This window comes from Dermochelys coriacea, chromosome 1, assembly GCF_009764565.3.
Source record: "Dermochelys coriacea isolate rDerCor1 chromosome 1, rDerCor1.pri.v4, whole genome shotgun sequence".
NCBI lineage: Eukaryota > Metazoa > Chordata > Testudines > Dermochelyidae > Dermochelys > Dermochelys coriacea.
This window is the reverse complement of record NC_050068.2, coordinates 274,235,144-274,254,416: the sequence shown is the minus strand read 5'-3', so window position 1 is coordinate 274,254,416 and position 19,273 is coordinate 274,235,144. Positions and strand designations below refer to the sequence as shown.

The following is a 19,273-nucleotide window of genomic DNA, read 5'->3' as shown; positions in this document are numbered from 1 at the left end:
ATTGGAAAGAGTACAACGAAGGGCAACGAAAATGATTAGGGGTCTAGAGCACATGACTTATGAGGAGAGGCTGAGGGAGCTGGGATTGTTTAGTCTGCAGAAGAGAAGAATGAGGGGGGATTTGATAGCTGCTTTCAACTACCTGAAAGGGGGTTTCAAAGAGGATGGCTCTAGACTGTTCTCAATGGTAGCAGATGACAGAACGAGGAGTAATGGTCTCAAGTTGCAATGGGGGAGGTTTAGATTGGATATTAGGAAAAACTTTTTCACTAAGAGGGTGGTGAAACACTGGAATGCGTTACCTAGGGAGGTGGTAGAATCTCCTTCCTTAGAGGTTTTTAAGGTCAGGCTTGACAAAGCCCTGGCTGGGATGATTTAACTGGGACTTGGTCCTGCTTTGAGCAGGGGGTTGGACTAGATGACCTTCTGGGGTCCCTTCCAACCCTGATATTCTATGATTCTATGATTCTATGATCCAACATGCAATGCTGCTGGGGCTCTAAGGTCCCCATGCCGCCCATGGCAGCAGCGGCAGGGCAGCTACAGGGGCCCCAATTTGGAGCCCGTAGGGGACCCCATGACCCATGGTGGCCTGGAGTTCCTCTCAGAGCATTCCACTGCGCTGGCGGCTGGGAACTGCAGGTCCTGGCCGACAGCTCCAGCTCCGCTGCCCCAGGGCTGATGTCAGAGGTCTCTGGAAGTCACAGATTCCATGGCTTTGTGCTCTCCGTGACAAAATCCTAGCCTTATCTTATATCTTTTCTCACTTGATGTAGCCAATAGCTAACATCTCTCTATTGTACTCAATACATCTTTAAAGGGGAAGTAGTAGTTGCATTGAACAGGAATTGAAACAAAGAATATAGAACCTAAAGTAGCCTTGGTCGTAGGGTTGTTTTCTTTTTTTGTACATGTCATGTACTCTGCTACAAAAATTAAGATATTATTCTGCAATATAAAGGGGAAAATGCTCTCTTTGAGAAGATTACCTTATTTTTCTCAGAATCTAGACATGACATAATATCATTGATTATCCTCGTGAGATTATTGATGATTGAATAGTTGCTTAAAACATCAGACATATCTGAAAATTTTTGTAGAAGATTATGCAGACTCTTTGAAAACTCAGGCACCATCAAATGCAACCAACAGTGATTAGGCTGTCAGGGAAGATAAAAAAAGAAGAGAGGTAGATTAAACACCACACTTAACCAATTTTTGCATAAGTAACAAAGAGTGTAAAAGTAGATTAAATTGTTCCTTCCAATTTGCATCATCTTGCACTTGTCTAAATTGAAATTCAACTAACATTATGTTGCCTGCTGTTCTCTTGAGTCTTTTTGTGCATCTTACAATCCTCCTTGATCTTGGCTGACTTAATTATGTTATCTGCAAAGTTGTCGGCATAATGTTACCCCTTCTTCCAGTTTGGGAATAAATGTCAAACTTCAGTTTGAGCATCTGATCTGTTGGCTACTCCAGTATTACCTCTTTCCATGCCAAAACTGGCCATTTATTCCTACTCTTTCATATCATACCTACTTTCGTTTTTTAATGACCATTTCTTTGACAATTGTTTTCCAGACAATCTTCAAAATACTCCTCATCTTCATTTCACTACTGTTGCTACCCTACATTTATATAGCACCTTAAATCCAGGAGGATCTTTGAGTTAAGACTCTGTTCTGAAAAATAAGTTTCTAAACTTGGCATTATGGGATTCCATGATTGTTTTCTTAATTTCTAAGCAACTCTGCTTAGTTTACAAGAAACTGCTTCCCCCTCCAGTCTTTTCTTTTTTTTTTTTTTTTTTTTTTTTTTTTAAACTAAATGCCAGCCCTGCAAACTCACCCTGGGTATGAAAGTCAACCTGAGATTTTTCCTTCTCATGTACCCTTACCAATAAAAAGAATCCAGAGGCCAAGTTATTACCTCAATTACAGCTGTGCAGTGACATGGTCTTCAAATCATGCCCCAAGTGATACCTGTGCAACCACAAGTCAGTGGGTTTGCACAGGTTTAGCTGATTGTTTCTGTAATTGGAACCTAGTAAATCATTCTGTTGTTGTACAGGAAGTAATAAAATACAGCACACTTTTACTTAGCTGTGTTGGCTCAGCAGGACTAACATGAGTAAAAAAGTCATTATGCTAAGTAGACATGCCTTAATACACACAGGCAGTAGATCTGTTCAATGAGAAGGGGCCAGGTTTATATACTGAGAACTTTATATATAGAAATCTCTTAAACTGTGCCTTCATCACACAATGCTCTATTACACATTGTAGGAAAGATTTTTAAAAAGTGAAGAATAATGTAGATATCAGTACAGTAAGTAAAACACTGGAATTTGTCTAGTACACTAAGCTATTATCCCAGCTCTTGAGAAAGTTGCCATGGCATCTTTAGTGACCACAAGTGGTCAGGATTTTGTTTTGCATCTCATATGGAAGATATGCCTTCAGTAGCAAAGTGCCTGTCTCTAACACTTCTTGCAGTACCTTGCATGATATGTGGCGTTCTTCCAAATACTGACATGCCCGGATTTTCTTTACCTTGTGAGATGGATCACAATACCAAGTGTTATATTTGGTATTCCTTATATGTGCCAAAATTTCATGTTGTGTTCAATCAGCATCACTTGGGGCTGAATGCTTTTCTAGTCTAGTTTACCTCCTATTCATTACCATTTAAGGACATAGTTCACCTTTCTGTATTTTTATGGGCGAGAGACATGCATACCTTCTAAGACTAAATAAATTATTGAGCAATCTTCATGTTTAGTGAACAGGTTCACATTTACAGTTTAGCTTTACCTTACAGCCTTCACTAACTTTGTCATTTGTGTGTAAAAGAAACCATAAAGCAGTATTACAGTATTTAGCATTACAGTATTACCTCCTGGTATGAGTCCCAATGCAAGGATGTAACAAGCAGTATGTAATGTTGTTGTGTTGGCCCCAGGGTATTAGACAAGGTGGGTGAGGAAATATCTTTTATTGGACCAGCTTCTGTTGGTGAGAGAAGTTTTGAGCTTACACAGAGCTCTTCCTTCAGGTCTGGGAATGGGAAACGTGTAACGAACAGTGACATTTTGGGCATTGTGCAATTGACAATGCCTGGCCTGGCCTCTCCGCTCTTTTTGTAGAGGAGCACTAACAGGAGGGCATTAGAAAGAGCAAAGAGTAGAAGCCTTGTTGACCTTTATTCTGTAGTAGGGACAGGTCTGATACTGTGCCCTTCCACACACCCCTGATGGTCCAGACAGCTCATCACCTGCACTGACTTGGCTACCACTAGAGCAGCACTACAAGCAATATCTTGTAATGTAGAATACAAAAATTCTGTGTGTCCAGCATGATTCTATTTTGTTGCCCTTTTTGCTCAATAAGTGAGATCTCTAGGAGAGTTATGAAGGGCTCCGACTTATAATGCGGTCAGCAGACTGATGATATTCAGCTCTAAATTTCCTTCTCATCAGAGTCAAGCTGTGCACTTTCCTTGCTTTCTCAGTAGGGAAAGATCAAAGATAGGGATGAGAATAAGCTGGCTGAAGTGTGTTCAAAAGCACAGATGTGATAATAGTTGACAGAGAGAAATAGTTAATGGAACTGAGAAATTTACCACTACTCCATCTGTTTCTGCCCCCGACAAAGAGATTTACATCTCTGGGTACTTTTTACCTGACTGCTCTTATGTTCCCAGAAAGTAGCAGTAGAAGCTTTTATCTTTCTGCATTTAGCTAAGAGACTGCAGTTTCTTTTCATTGGTTCAGACCTTGCTTTTTACCTCCAGGTTAGACTTCTGCAATGCACTCTATTTGGATCTACTCTGAGAGCTACTCAGCTAGTGCATAATGCAAGAACCCTTCTGCTTAATGGAGTTGGTCAGCTTGAACATGTTACATGCACTGCACTGGCTTCTCATCTGCTTTATATGCAATTTACCTCTCTATTTTTAATCTATAAAGCTTGGAAGCTGCTACAGTAGATACCATTTCCCACTTCATGCACCATACGAAGTGTCTGATAAAGTAAGACACTTTCCTCAGTCCCTAGACGTGCACTTTTCAGGACTGAAAGCAGAACATTTGCTGGAGAGGCTCCAGCTATGGGTTTCTTTGCTTGCAGGAATCTGTCAGAACCCAAATCAAAGCGCATTTATTCAGCCAACCCTTTGCCAAAAGTCTCTAAACTGAGGCATTGTCTCTTCCTATTTGTGTCTTGGTGAGTTAGTATTGCTGCTCATTGTGAATACAATGTTAGTTTTTAGATGTGATGCAGCCAGATGCCATGGCAATGAAAGCACTGTACTTAATGAAATACATTGTACAGCCAAAGTTAGCATGTTTTATAGCCACCAATTCCTAAAGGCAATACTGCTGACAGGAAACTTGTTGGGCCAAAACAAAATACCACTACATCTTAACTATATTTAACTAATCAATGTAGGATGCAAACTGGACTAACAATCAGATTACTACCTATTATAGGCTGTCATAGTATTATATGATGATTTGGTGATTACAAAAGTCACATTCTTGTTCACTTTCTAAACCAAGGAATCAGGATGGATAAAAATCAATATTTTTTCAATTAAAAAAATCAGATACACAGTTCTTTTAAATAAACCTATTTAAAATTAAATGTGGAATTTACAAATTATTTAAGACCTAAATTTAATGTATTAAAACTTTGCATTAAATGAAAAATAATATTAAGCAGTACATATTTTCTGCAAAGTTTTAGAGAAACTCAGAGCACTAAATTTGTGGAAGCCATTGGTTAAGAACCTGAAACTAGAGTTTGCTGAATGCTAAACCAGTTTTTTTTTTTTTTTTTTTTTTTTTTTTTTTTTAAAAACAGCAGTAGCCTCTTCCGCAGATGCAGAGAGAATATTTTCTTCAATTCAGTTCATTAAAAGTAAAAACCAATGGGAGTTGAAAAAGCAGGAAACCTTGTTTTCTTCTTCCAATCTATGAATAAAACTGGGTATGAAAGGATGAGATCTACTAGCTCTAAAATCATGAAGGAACCAGTGACCAGAAACAATGAGTTCAATTCATGAACTCTACTTTTTACTTCATTTAATAAATCAGTTTTAAATGACAAACATGTTTTGATAATTTTTTTGATTTTTTTTAATGCATCCAGCACCTTTAAGGTAGTTTTGTTTAATAATTTTTTTAAATGCTATTTTGTGCATTTTAATTGAATGTGAATTTCCAAATACAGCTTGACACAAATCACAAGTAAAAACCAAACAAATCCTAGTAAATAATAAATGCATTGCTTGCTATTTTGTAATTTAATAAAAAATTGTAAAAATTAACAATGTGAATAAATGTACATTAAGCTGTATAATTGTTAAATATATATATAGATAGATATAGGATATACTGCTAGTTAGCAAAAAAAGCACCCAATTTAGGGTAAGTGAACAAGTTTTAATTGTTACTAATTAATATCTTATCCTCTCTTTAGGAAAGTTACTGAAAAGTACAAATGTAAAACATAATTAAAATCAGTGATTTAAATCACTTTCATATAAATCAATCCATCCTGCAGGGATTTAAAGAAACCTTTCTGGTCTGAATTAATCTTAAAACTCTTCAGTTACAGACAAAGCAATAAGATCTTAAATTGAATGTTTAAAAAAACCTTAGAGTATTGATTTTTTTAATACATATTTCATGAGAGGTACCAGATGGGATGAACTGGAAACTAATAGAGAAAACAGTGCAAATAGTGATAATGTTTACTTCCCACATTGTCCTGTCAGTTTACCTCACTGATCTGGAAGGATAAGAGGCTAGAGTTGAGTCTAACTTTTTGCACTTTTAAAGACCACCCTGATGTAAATCTTTGAGACATAGAAAATAGATATCAAATATCTGGGATTTGAAAGAGTGTTGTGATGTGCAGCTACAGCTGTTACTATTTCCTTGTTTCTGGATGATTGCTGTTTGGGATTCATCAAAAACTGTAATCTATAATATATATTAGACCAAATAGGATTCAGAAAGGACTCACAATAACAAATGATGCAAAGAAAATATTTTGTTCTGCTGAGTTTAATTAGCCTAAAATATCAGGTATAATTTGCACTCCTTGAGGTTAACTTGTGATTTTTGGTTTGTGCAAACCTCCAAGCTTCAATAGAACTCATAACCATCTGTTCTGCCCCAGTGCAATACTGATGCCACACACATTGAGGATGGGCATGGGGCGTTCAAAAATCAAAAGACAGACTATTGTATTTTTGGGGTATAACCCCCTCCCCCAAACAAACAAAAGAACCAAAACAAAGCCCCCAAGCCCTCATGGATTGTTGAGCAAGTCACATGGATTTTTTTGATCTCTTGAAATTGGCAATAATGAGAATTTACTGAACTATGTCCACTGTGCATGATTTTGGTTTTCATAATGAAAATTTCACACAGCTCTAGTTACAAGTATGATAGCCAACAACGTTGCTTTTTACATCTATTGAATAATACACAGCTAATACAGGACTATAGCAGGGTTCAAAAAAGAGCTAGATAAGTTCAAGGAAGAGATAGCCATTGATAGACCTATTAGCCAGGATGGGCGGGGATGGGATCCATAGCCTCTGTTTGCCAGAGGCTGGGAATGAGCGACAGGGGATGGATCAGTTGATGATTACCTATTCTGTTCATTCCCTCTGGGGCATCTGGCATTGGCCACTATCAGAGGAGAGGCTACTGGGCTAGATGGACCTTTGGTCTGACCCAGTATGCCCGTTCTTATGTTCTATTTATATAATGTGCACAATTATTTAGAGACTCGAGACTTTAAGGCCAGAAGGGACCATCATGATCATCTACTCTGACCTTGTGCACATAGCAGGCCACAAAACCTCACACATCCACTCCTGTAATAGACCCTTAACCTCTGACTGAGTTACTGAAGTCCTCAAATATTGATTTAAAGAATTCAAATTACAGAAAATCCACCATTTACTCTCGCTCAAACCAGCAAGTGACCCATGCCCTGCACTGCAGAGGAGGGCAAACCCCTTCCTTCTCAGGGTCTCTTCCAATTTGACCTGGGCAGAAATTCTCTCCTGAACCCAAATATGGGGACCAGTTAGACACTGGGCATGTGGGCAAAACCCATCAGTCAGACACCTGGTAAAGAATTCTTTATAGTAACTCAGAGCCCTTCCCCTTCTGTCCCATCACCAGCTGCTGGGGAATACCTGCTACTAGCAGTCACAGATCGGCTACACTGTAAACAGTTTCATATCATCCCCTCTACAAATTTAACAAGCTCAATCTTGAAGATAGTTAGGTTTTTTGTCTCCACTGCTCCCCTTGGAGGGCTGTTCCAGAACTTCACTCCTCTGATTATTAGAAATCTTTAATCAATTTCAAGCCTAAACTTTCTGATGGCCAGGTTATAGACATTTGTTCTTGTGTCAACTTGTTCCTTAACTTAAATACCAGGGAGGAAGTGGAATTGCTTATCTCTGTGATGTATTTATAGACAATTGTATCTTCCCTCAGCCTTCATTTTGTTAGTTTAAACAAGCTGATTACCTTAAGACTCCTCCTGTAAAGCAGGTTCTCCAATCCTCAGATCATCCTACTAGCCCTTCTCTCCACCTGTTCAAGTTTGAATTCATCTTTCTTAATTGCACACAGTATTTCAGATGAGTCTCACCAGTGCCTTGTATAATGGTACTAACACTTCCCTGTCTCTACTGGAAATACCTCACCGGGTGCATCCAAGGATTGCATTAGTCTTCTACACACCCACATCAAATTGATGGCTCATAGATTTGGGTGTATTGGTCGATTACAGAATGACTCTCTCCTCCTTGGTCACTTCCAACTGGTACATTCCCAGTTTATAACAGAAAACCTTGCACTTTGCACGGTTACATTTCTATTACGCTGGTTTTCAAGGTAATCCAAATAGTCTTCGCAAAAAAGAAAAAGGAGTACTTGTGGCACTTTAGAGACTAACAAATGTATTTGAGCATAAGCTTCCGTGAGCTACAGCTCACTTCATCGGATGCTGTGATGCTCAAATAAATTTGTTAGTCTCTAAGGTGCCACAAGTACTTTTCTTTTTTGTGAATACAGACTAACACGGCTGCTACTCTGAAACCAAATAGTCTTGTATGATATTCCAGTCCTGCTCCATATTGGCAATACTTCCCAACTTTGTGTCATCCACAGATTTTATTAGCACACTCCCGCTTCCAATGTCATTAACAAAAACATTGAATAAGATTTGACCCAAGACTGATCCTTGAGGAATTCCAGTAGTAACCTCCCTCCAGCATGACAGTTCTCCTTTCAGCATGACCCGTTATAGCCTCCCCTTTAATCAGCTCCTTACCCTCCTTTTGATTCTCATATTAATCCCCCTCTTCTCCAATTTAATTAATAATTTCCCACATGGAACTCTATCAAATACTTTACTGAAATCCGAGAAGTTTAGACCTACTGCATTTTTCTTTGGGTAGAAAATTGATTATCTTCTCAAAGGATGAGATCAGGTTGGGCTGACAATCTACCTTTTGTAAAAATATGTTGTATTCCCCCCCAATTACCATTTACTTCTATATCACTATCTACTCTCTCTTTCACAAATTTTTTCTAAGACCTTGCATACAATTCAGGTCAAACTAACAGGTCTATAGTTTCCTGGATCACTTTTGTTCCCTTTCCTAAATAGAGGTACTATATTTGCAATTCTCCAGAATATGACCCCCGAGTTTACAGATGATTAAAAATCCTTGCTATTGGGCTTAAATTCATTTGTGTGTTCCTTTAATATTCTTGGATGCAGATTATCCAGGCCCTGCAATTGGGTTCAATTACTCTGAGTTTGACTTCTACCTTGGATGTGGTAATTTCTACTTCCATATCCTTGTTCCCATTAATCGCCCTGTCATGGCCCCCAAGCTCCTCATTACCCTTACTAAAAACTGAGGCGAAATACTCATTTAGATGTTGGTCCATACCTAAATTATCTTTAATCTCAACCCCATCATCAGTGCTTAGTGGTCCTCCTTCTTTCCTAGTTTTCTTTTTATTTATATGGCTAAAAAACCTTTCAATATTGGTTTAATTTCCTTTGCAAGGTCCAGCTCTGCTGGTCTCTTGGTAGCTCTCACTTTTTCCTAATGCTTTCTGATCTCTAACAGGTGGCTTTCCATGCTGGTCTCTCTCTTCTTCCACTCCTTGCAGGTCTTCTGCTTTCTCTGAAGAAGCAGTCTGCAATGCTTGTTCATCCAGTTTGGTTTGCAACCATTACCTACATTTTTTTCATCTTGCTTGGGATTCAAGCGTCAAATAGCTTCTGTAACTTTCACTTAAAGTAATTCCAAGCCTTCTCCACGTTCAGATCCTGGAGTTCTTCAGTCCAGTCCACTTCCCTAAATCTGTAATTTTTTTTTTTTTTAAGTTTGCCCTTTTGAAATCAAGGATCCTAGTTGCAGAGGTATTTTTGTTTATTCTTTCATTTAGTTTAAAATGAATTAACTCATTATCACTCAAATCAAAGTTGTTCTTTACAACCAGTTCTTCTACGAGGTCCTTACTTCTTACCAATACTAAATTTAAAATGGCATCACCTCTTGTTGGTTCAGTGACTATTTGGTGAAGAAATTTGTCAGCTATCAGATCCAGGAATATTGGACCCTATCTTTGTGAGTAGTCCTTGTTCTCTGATATATATCTGGGAAATGAAAGCCTCATAATCATCCAATTCCCAGTAGTATTTATCTCATTAAAAACATTAAAGAGGTCTCTATCCATATCCAGATCAGATCCTGGGGGTCTGTAGCAGACCCCAAGCACTATTCCATTGGAGCCTCAGTTACCTTTGTTCCCCAAAGTGATTTTGTCAAACAGATTCTGTTTTATCCATCACTTCTAATTTCTTAATAATCTACCTTGTCATTAATATGCTACGTACTCCTCCCCCCTGTACCTTTATTTCTGTCTTTTCTGGACAGCACATACCCTTCAATATCTGTATTCCAGTCATGACTATTATTCCACCATACATATTTCTGTTTTCCCTATAATATTTGGTTTCACTTCCTGCAACAGTAGTTCTATTTCCTCTTTTTTGTTACTCAGGCTCCTTGTATTGGTGCACAGACATCTTAGTTGTTTCTGCTTGGCTTCATCCAGATCTCTTGCCTAATTAGGTACAATCATTTTACAGCCAGTATTGCCTATGTGACCGTTACTGTCAGTGGTACTTATGCTATCGTTCCTCTTGTTGTTCATTCTCCTATCCTCTCTTGTTCCTTTCTGCATTGCTAGATCTTCTTTTAATGCAAGTAATGGCTTAGATCATATGGTCATTGGGCTATCATTAGCCAGGCATTAGTTTGATATATTGCTCAAAGTAATTTACACTTTTGGCACTTCTTCCACTCTAAAGATGTCTACACCAGGGCTTTCTCAAATCATTATATTTATTTTTTAAAATTTTGAGCTTATGTCAGTGTAACAATCTTTCAAATGTAATCCTTCATAAAATGAATTTGAGGGAAACTTTAAAACTAGAACTAATATCAGATCACCCAAAGGCAATATTTGCAAGTGTATATTCTTTAGATCATCACATGATTTGTAAAGTTTTTAAAAAGCATATTTTAAGAGTGGTTATAAACTACAGTATTATGCAGGAAAAAGAGTGATGCAAATCATTACATTAGTGAAATACAATATTGTCCTAATCCCTCAGCAGCTTCACTAAGGAAATAGTTACTGAAACTATCAGTCTCTGTATGTTTGTTTTTTTAGTAGCCTCTTATGTACATATTGTGGACATGCTAATACCACATGATCTTGCCATAAAACATTGTACAGTATGTTCTCCAACATAAATAAAAACAAATTATTTATCCAAACAACAAAATATGTTTCTCATTCCCACTCAATAAAGTGGATAATGATTGAAAACTGACTATTTCCCAAAGAAAAAGTCTAAAAAAATTGAAAGTTTTTGCAAGATTTCTGTAATTAGTAAGATTTTATGTGACTGAAGCACTGATGTCCAAGACATATAGAGCTGCAGCCATCATTGCCTGGCTATTTTATTGGGATTGATTTCAGGTGATTGTACATACCAGAGTATCCATCTTCTGAACATACCTAAGGGTTATCCTATAGTCATTTGGAAGATTTCCAACCTAGAATGAACAAACAAACAAACAGGTAATAAAGAATATATTAGTGTTTGGTAAGAATATATTAGTGTTGGCTTTATTTTAGTCACTGTGGTTAATATACATTTTATAAAGTAATTAAGTAATTTCTAGAAATTGTGTTATCAGTTGCAAATAACTTAGTCAGTGTTTAGGGATTGTGTACACAAGAATGGCCATACTGGGTCAGACCAAAGATCCATCTAATCAAGTATGCTGTCTTCTGACAGTGGCCATGCCAGGTGCTTCAGAGGGAATCAACAGAACAGGTAATCATCAAATGATCCGTTCCCTGTCACTCATTCCCAGCTTCTGGAAAACAGAGGTTAGGGACACTATCTCTACCCATCTTGGTTAATAACCATTGATGGACCTATCCTCTTTGAATTTATCTAGTTCTTTTTTGAACCCTGTTAGTGTCTTGGCTTTCAAAAAATCCTCTGGAAAAGAGTTCCACAGGTTGACTGTGCATTAGGTTAAAAAAAAAATGCTTCCTTTTGTTTGTTTTAAACCTGCTGCCTGTTAATTTCGTTTGGTGACCCCTGGTTTGCTTTTCCATTATCTTCCTACTCTTCACAGACCATGTTGACCTTATTCACAGTGGTCATCTCAAGGCAGAATCTAAGACGGTATTACTGTCAAAGAGCAGACAGTTTAAGACTCAGGCTTCAAGGTCAGAATGGACCATTATGATCATCTAGTCTGACTTCCTGCATATTGCAGGCCACAGAACCTCACTCACTCCTGAAATAGACCCCTAACCTCTCTCCGAATTACTGAAGTCCTCAAATCATGTTTTAAAGACTTCAAGTTATAGATAATTCACCATGCATCTGATGAAGTGAGCTGTAGCTCACAAAAGCTTATGCTCTAATACATTTGTTAGTCTCTAAGGTGCCACAAGTACTCCTTTCCTTTTTACAGATACAGACTAAACACGGCTGCTACTCTGAAACCTGTCATTATGCATGGCACTGAATTTAGCCGTATGGAGTGGAAATCTATCAACTTCATGAAAAAACTCGTACAGATACAGACAGACATCATCTTCCTTTTCAAATGAAAACAGATGGACATCATACCAAAAGGACTGAAGGTAAAAAATCCATTACAATCGACATACCACACAGATTATGCTGATAGCTTGTGCCACACACTCTCAAAGAAACTGCAGAACCACCTGATCAACATCCTCTACAGCAAACAGGGAAAGATTAAGAATGAGCTCTCAAAACTGGATACTCTCATAAAAAAACAACCTTCCACACAAGCTTCCTCATGGCTGGACTTTACAAAAACTAGACAAGGTATGCATCCGATGAAGTGAGCTGTAGCTCACGAAAGCTTATGCTCTAATAAATTTGTTAGTCTCTAAGGTGCCACAAGTACTCCTTTTCTTTTTACAGATACAAACTAACACGGCTGCTACTCTGAAACCTGTCACCATTTACACTAGTTTAAACCTGAAAGTGACCTGTGTCCCATGCTGCAGGGCAAGGTGAAAACCCCCCAGGACCTCTGCCAATCTGACCCAGGGAAAATGCTTTCCTGACCCCCAAATATAGTGATCAGTTAAACCCTGACCACGTGGGCCAGATCCACCAGGCAGATAACTGGGAAAGAATTATCTATAGTAACTCAGTGCCCTCCCCATCTGGTGTCCTGTCTCCAGCGGTTGGGGATTTTTGCTACTGACAGTCTCCAGTGGGCCACATGTTTCAGAGTAGCAGCCGTGTTCGTCTGTATTCGCAAAAAGAAAAGGAGTACTTGTGGCACCTTAGAGACTAACAAATTTATATGAGCATAAGCTTTCGTGAGCTCACTGTCATTATAGGCAATCTCATCCCCTCCATAAACTTAACAACCTCAGTCTTGAAGCCAGTTAGGTTTTTTCCCCCCATTGCTCCCCTTGAAAGGCTGTTGCAGAACTTCATTTCTCTGATGGTTAGAAACCTTTGCCTAATTTCAAGCCTAAACTTGTTTATGGCCTGTTTATATCCATTTGTTCTTGTGTCCACATTGGTGGTTACCTTAAATAACACCTCTCCCTCTCTTGTATTTATCCCTCTGATGTATTTATAGAAAGCAATCATATCTCCCTTCAGCCTTCTTTTGGTTAGGCTAAACAAGCCAAGCTCTTTGAGTCTCCTCTCATAAAGTAGGTTTTCCATTCCTCGAATTATTCTGGTAGCCCTTCTCTGCATCTGTTCCAGTTTGAATTAATCCTTCTTAAACATCGGAGACCAGAATTGCACATAGTATTCCCCATAAGGTCTCACCAGTGCCTTGTATAATGGTACTAACACTTGCCTGTCTCTATTGGAAATTCCTCACTTGATGCATCTTAGGACTGCATTAGTCTTTTTCATGGCCACATCACATTGACAATTCATTGTCATTGTGTGATCAACCAATATATGCAAGTCTTTCTCTTCCTGTGTTGCTGCCAACTGATAAGTCCCCATCTTATAGCAAAAATTCTTCTTGTTAGTCACTGAATGCACTTTGCACTATTGCATTTTATCCCGTTTCTATTACTCCAGTTTACCAGGTCATCCAGATCTTCTTGTATGATATTCCTGCCCTCCTCTGTATTGGCTATACACCCCAACTTTGTGTCATCCGCAAACTTTATTAGCACCTTCTCACTTTTTGTGCCAAGGTTATTTAATAAAAATATGTTAAAGAAGATTTGTCCAAAGACCAATCCCTGAGGTACTCCACTAGTAACCTCCCTCTAGCCTGACAGTTCACCTTTCAGTATGACCCGTCGTAGTCACCCCTTTAACCAATTCCATATCCACCTGTCAATTCTCATATCAATCCCCATGTTCTCCAGTTTAACTAATCATTTCCCATGTGGAACTGTATCAAAGGCCTTACTGAAAGAAAATTAGATCTGCTGCATTTCCTTTCTCTAAAAAAATCAGTCATCTTCTCAAAGATTTCAGAGTAGCAGCCGTGTTAGTCTGTATTCGCAAAAAGAAAAGGAGTACTTGTGGCACCTTATTTCCACTCTATACGGCTAAAGGTGCCACAAGTACTCCTTTTCTTTTTGCGAATACAGACTAACACGGCTGCTACTCTGAAACCTGTGATTATGCAAGGCACTGAATTTAGCCGTATAGAGTGGAAATAAGGTGCCACAAGTACTCCTTTTCTTCTCAAAGAAAAAGATCATATTGGTATGGCACAATATACCTTTTGTAAAACTATGTTGCATTTTATCCCATTTACTGTCCACATCTATGTCCTTAACTACTTCCTCTTTCAAAATACGTTCCAAGACCTTGCATACAATTGAGGTCAAACAGGTCTGTAGTTTCCTGGACTACTTTTTTCCCTTTCCTAAATATAGGAACTATATTTGCAATTCTCCAGTGATGAGGGTGGTACCCTCAAGATTACAGATTGATTAAAAATCCTTGCTATTGGGCTTGCAATTTCATGTGCCAGTTACTTTAATATTCTTGGATGAAAATTATCCAGGCTCCCTAATTTAGTCCCATCAAGCGGTTTGAGTTTGATTTCCACCTTGGATGTGGTAATTTATACCTCCATATCTTCGTTGCCATTAGTTACCCTGCCACTAACCCTAAGCTTTTTATTAGCCTCATTAGAAACTGAGGGAAAGTAGGCGTGTAGGTGTTGGGCCATGCTTAGATTATCTTTAATCTGCATTTTATCCTCAGTGCTTAAGGGTCCCACTTCTTTCCTTGTTTTCTATTTATATGGCTATAGAATGTTCTACTATTGGTCTTAATTCCCTTTGCAAGGTTCAACTCTGCTTGGCTTTTGGCAGTTCTCTTTATACCTACACTTTGACTGCCAAGAGATAGGAGGGATCAGCAAGGAAAGCTATCTTCCATTCCTTCTAGGCTTTGTACTTTCTCTTAATCACCTATTTGAGATGCTTGCTCATCCAGCTTGGTCTGCAATCTTTGCCTGAATTTTTTCCCCTTGCTTGGGATTCAATTTTCAGATAGCTTCTGCAACTTTCACTTAAAGTAATTCCAACCATCCTCCACATTCATATCCTTGAGTTCTTTGGTCCAGTCCACTTCCTTAACTAACTCCCTTCATTTTTTAAGTTAGCTCTTTTGAAATCAGGGACCCTTGTTGCAGATCTGTTTTTGTTTATCCTTCCGCTTAGTTTAAATTGAATTCACTCATGATCACTCGAACCAAGATTGTCCTTTAGAACCAGTTCTTCTATGAGGTCCTCATTACTCACAAATACCAAATCTAAAATGGTATCACCTCTTGTTCATTCAGCAACTATTTGTTGAAGAAATCTGTCAGCTATCACCTCCAGGAATATCTGGCCCTACTATTATTAGCACTTGTCCTCCAATCTATATCTGGTCAAGAAGCACACAAGGATCATAAAGGCCATTGGGGAGAAACTAAATGGATGTTTTGCATCGGTCTTCACAGCTGAGGATGTGAGAGAGATTCTCAAACCTGAGCCATTCTTTTTAGATGATAAATCTGAGGAACTGTCCCAGATTGAGGTGTCATTAGAGGAGGTTTTGGAACAAATTGATAAACTAAACAGTAATAAATCACCGGACCAGATGGTATTCAGCCAAAAGTTCTGAAGGAATTCAAATGTGAAATTGCACAACTAGTAACTGTGGTTTGTAACCTATCATTTAAATCAGATTCTGTACTAAATGGCTGGAGGATAGTTAATTTGACACCAATTTTTAAAAAGGGCTCCAGAGGCGATCCCAGCAACTACAGGCCAGTAAGCCTGACTTCAGTATCAGATAAACTGGTTGAAACTATAGTAAAGAACAAAATTGTCACACACAAATTAACATAATGTGTTCGGGAAGAGTCAACATGTGTTTTGTAAAGGGAAATCATGTCTCACCATTTCACTAGAATTCGTTAAGGGGGTCAACAAGCATGTGGACAAGGGAAATCCAGTGAATATAGTGGATTTTCAGAAAGACTGACAAGCTCCCCCAACAAAGGCTCTTAAGCAAAGCAAGCTGTCATGGGATAAGAGGGAAGGTCATCTGATGGATCAGTAACGGATTAAAAAGATAGGAAACAAAGGGTAGGAATAAATGGTCAGTTTACAGAATGGAGAGATAAATAGTGGTGTCCCCCAGGGGTTTGTACTGGGACCAGTCCTATTCAACATATTCATAAATGATCTGAAAAAAAAAAAAAGGGGTAAATAGTGAGGTGCCCAAAATTTGCGGATGATACAAAATTACTCAAGATAGTCAAGTTCCAGGCAGACTGCGAAGGACCTCACAAATCTGGTGACTGGGCAACAAAATGGCAGATGAAATTCAATGTTGATAAATGCAAAGTAATGCACACTGGAAAACATAATCCCAACTATGCATATAAAATGATGGAATCTAAATTAGCTGTTACCACTCAAGAAAGAGGTCTTGGAGTCATTGTGGATAGTTCTCTGAAAAAATATCCAGTAATGTGCTGCGGCAGTCAAAAAAGCTAGCAATGTTGAGAATCATTAAGAAAGGGGTAGATAATAAGACAGAAAATATCATATTGCCTCTATATAAATCTATGGTACGTTCACATCTTGAATACTGCATGCAGATGTGGTCACCCTATCTCAAAAAAGATACATTGGAATTGGAAAAGGTACAGAAGAAGGCAACAAAAATGATTAGGGGTATGGAACAGCTTTCGTATGAGGAGAGATTAATTAGACTGGGACTTTTCAGCTTTGAAAAGAGACTACTAAGACGGGATATGATAGAGGTTTATAAAATCATGACTGGTATGGAGAAAGTAAATAAGGAAGGGTTATTTACTGCTTCTCATAACACAAGAAGTAGGGGTCACCAAATGACATTAATAGGCAGCAGGTTTAAAACAAACGAAAGGAAGTATTTCTTCACACAACACAGAACCCTTCGCCAAAGGATGTTGTGAAGGCCAAGACTATAACAGGGTTCAAAAAAGGACTAGATAAGTTCATGAAGGATAGGTCCATCAATGGCTATTAACCTGGATGGGCAGGGATGGTGTCCCTAGTCTCTGTTTGCCAGAAGCTGGGAATGGGTGACAGGAAATGGATCACTTGCTGATTAACTGTTTTGTTCATTCCTTCTGGGGCACCTGAGGCATTGGTCACTGTTGGAAGACAGGATACTGGCTAGATGGACCTTTGCTCTGATCCAGTATGACCATTCTTATGCTGTTCTTGAAATGAAGGCCCCATAATCACACAATTCCAAGTAGTATTTATTTGATTAAAAGAGGTCTCTATCCATATCCAAATTGGATCCTGATAGTTGATAATGCACCCCAAGCACTATGTCAGAGGAACCTCTAATAGCTTTCTTCCCCTAAGTGATTTTGGCCCAAACAGTCTCTGTCTAATCCATTCCATCACTTCTAATTTCTTTGCCATCTACCTCATCATCAATATACAATGTTACTCCACCATCTTTTGCTACTCCACCATCTGTCTTTCTTGAACACCACATATCCTTCAATACCTGTACTCCAGTCATGACTAATATTCCACCATATTTCTGTTATCCCTAGATATGTGGTTTTACTTCCTACAGAAGTAGTAGTTCCTCTATTTTGTTATCCAGGCTCCTTGCATTGGTGTACAAACATCTTAACTTGGCTTTGCCCACATTCCTCAACCGATTTGGTACAGGAATTCTACTGTCAGTATCACCTGACTGGTATCAGCACTATCCTTCAGAAGAGTCTGAGTTATTAGTTAATGGAGAAGTATGTTCACATTTCCATATTTTAACTGAACTTCTGGAAATATCTGAAATCTATATGTGGAAAGTGAAACAGTCATTCTTTAAGTAACATGTAATGCCCCAAACAGATAGACCCTGGATGAGAAATTTTCCTGCGGGGGGGACGGGGGGACCCAATTAAAAAAAACCTAAACAAGCAATTGCCTGCATCCTGCTCACTAATGTTCCAGTGCAGCAAAGCAGGTTTATTTTTGAGTATGCGTTTCAAGCCATTAAATCTATTGGATGTAAACACCTGCGTAAGTGCTTTAACTGTGGCCTAAACCTTGTTCAGAAAAGCATCCCCAGTTCTTGTGAACAAGGGACATTCTGTTATGGGCACTTTTACTTAGAAAAGTTTCCTTTTCTGAGTGCTACTGTAGCAATACCATTTAATTGCCCACACTCTCACTCATTGAATTATTTGCACTAGCAACTGCTCTAACTATATAAAAAATTTCAAAGCAGTCACTGTATACACATGGTTCTGGTCAGCCACAATACTTATGCCTAAACAAGTTCAAAATGTTATTGCATTCACATCATAGGGTAAATCATGAGACTCTCCCTTTGATGACCTCCATCATTCTCCTAAAGTGGGTTAAAAAAGTCATATTATATAAAAATAAGAATATATGTGCATGAATAGTCACCTTCATGCCCTTATATATTTATATAATTTGACCCTTATATAATTTGTATTGTTTGTGACTGATTTTTACTTTTTTCCCCATATGCACCTTCCAAAAGTAGAGGTTGAAAAGGTGTCACTGAATTCACCATGCATATTTCTATATCCACTGCCCTTTGCTTCTTGATTCCGAAGTGCTGACTCAGTAGAATGTGACTTTAGAAAAATACTGTTGCAGTATATTTGCCCTTGATTTATTTTTAAAGATAATGTTGGTACTTTTATTTCCTCTTTAAATTGGTTTATTTAATCTGAACTCTCCCACTTTTTTTTTTTTTTTTTTGCAATCTTATGCTTTTCTTTCCAATAGCACACCCACACATCATGCCACATTAACAGATATTCTGGTTGCCTTTCCAGTTTATTTGCTATGCTCAGGGATGAAGCATTTTAAACAGCAAAGACACTTCTGCTGGTGCAAAATTTCCCATACATAATCTACAGGGATTTGATATTTAGCACTGTCAGCAATAGTATATTATTTTAAGAAAGGTCAGTTCAAGATTAAATTTGTTTCACGTCAATGAACACTACAAGAACTGACATGCATTATGTATACAGTCTACTTTACTAGCATCAAAGCCTGTCAAGCACTTTTCATGCACAGTTAAAAAAAAAAATAAAG

The 19,273-nt window shown here is 38.3% G+C and overlaps 1 protein-coding gene across 2 annotated transcripts in view; it reads right to left on the bottom strand.

The window, feature by feature from the left end:
* Positions 1–19,273, bottom strand: part of KITLG (KIT ligand) — a 98,693-nt gene that overhangs the window by 32,467 nt on the left and 46,953 nt on the right. For both annotated transcript variants that reach the window (XM_043492506.1, XM_038417715.2), the window contains exons 3-4: positions 11,122–11,184; positions 990–1,160 (exon numbers count right to left, since the gene is read on the bottom strand). In XM_043492506.1, the coding sequence (XP_043348441.1) occupies positions 990–1,160; positions 11,122–11,184 (234 nt within the window). The remainder of the gene's footprint in view (positions 1–989; positions 1,161–11,121; positions 11,185–19,273) is intronic.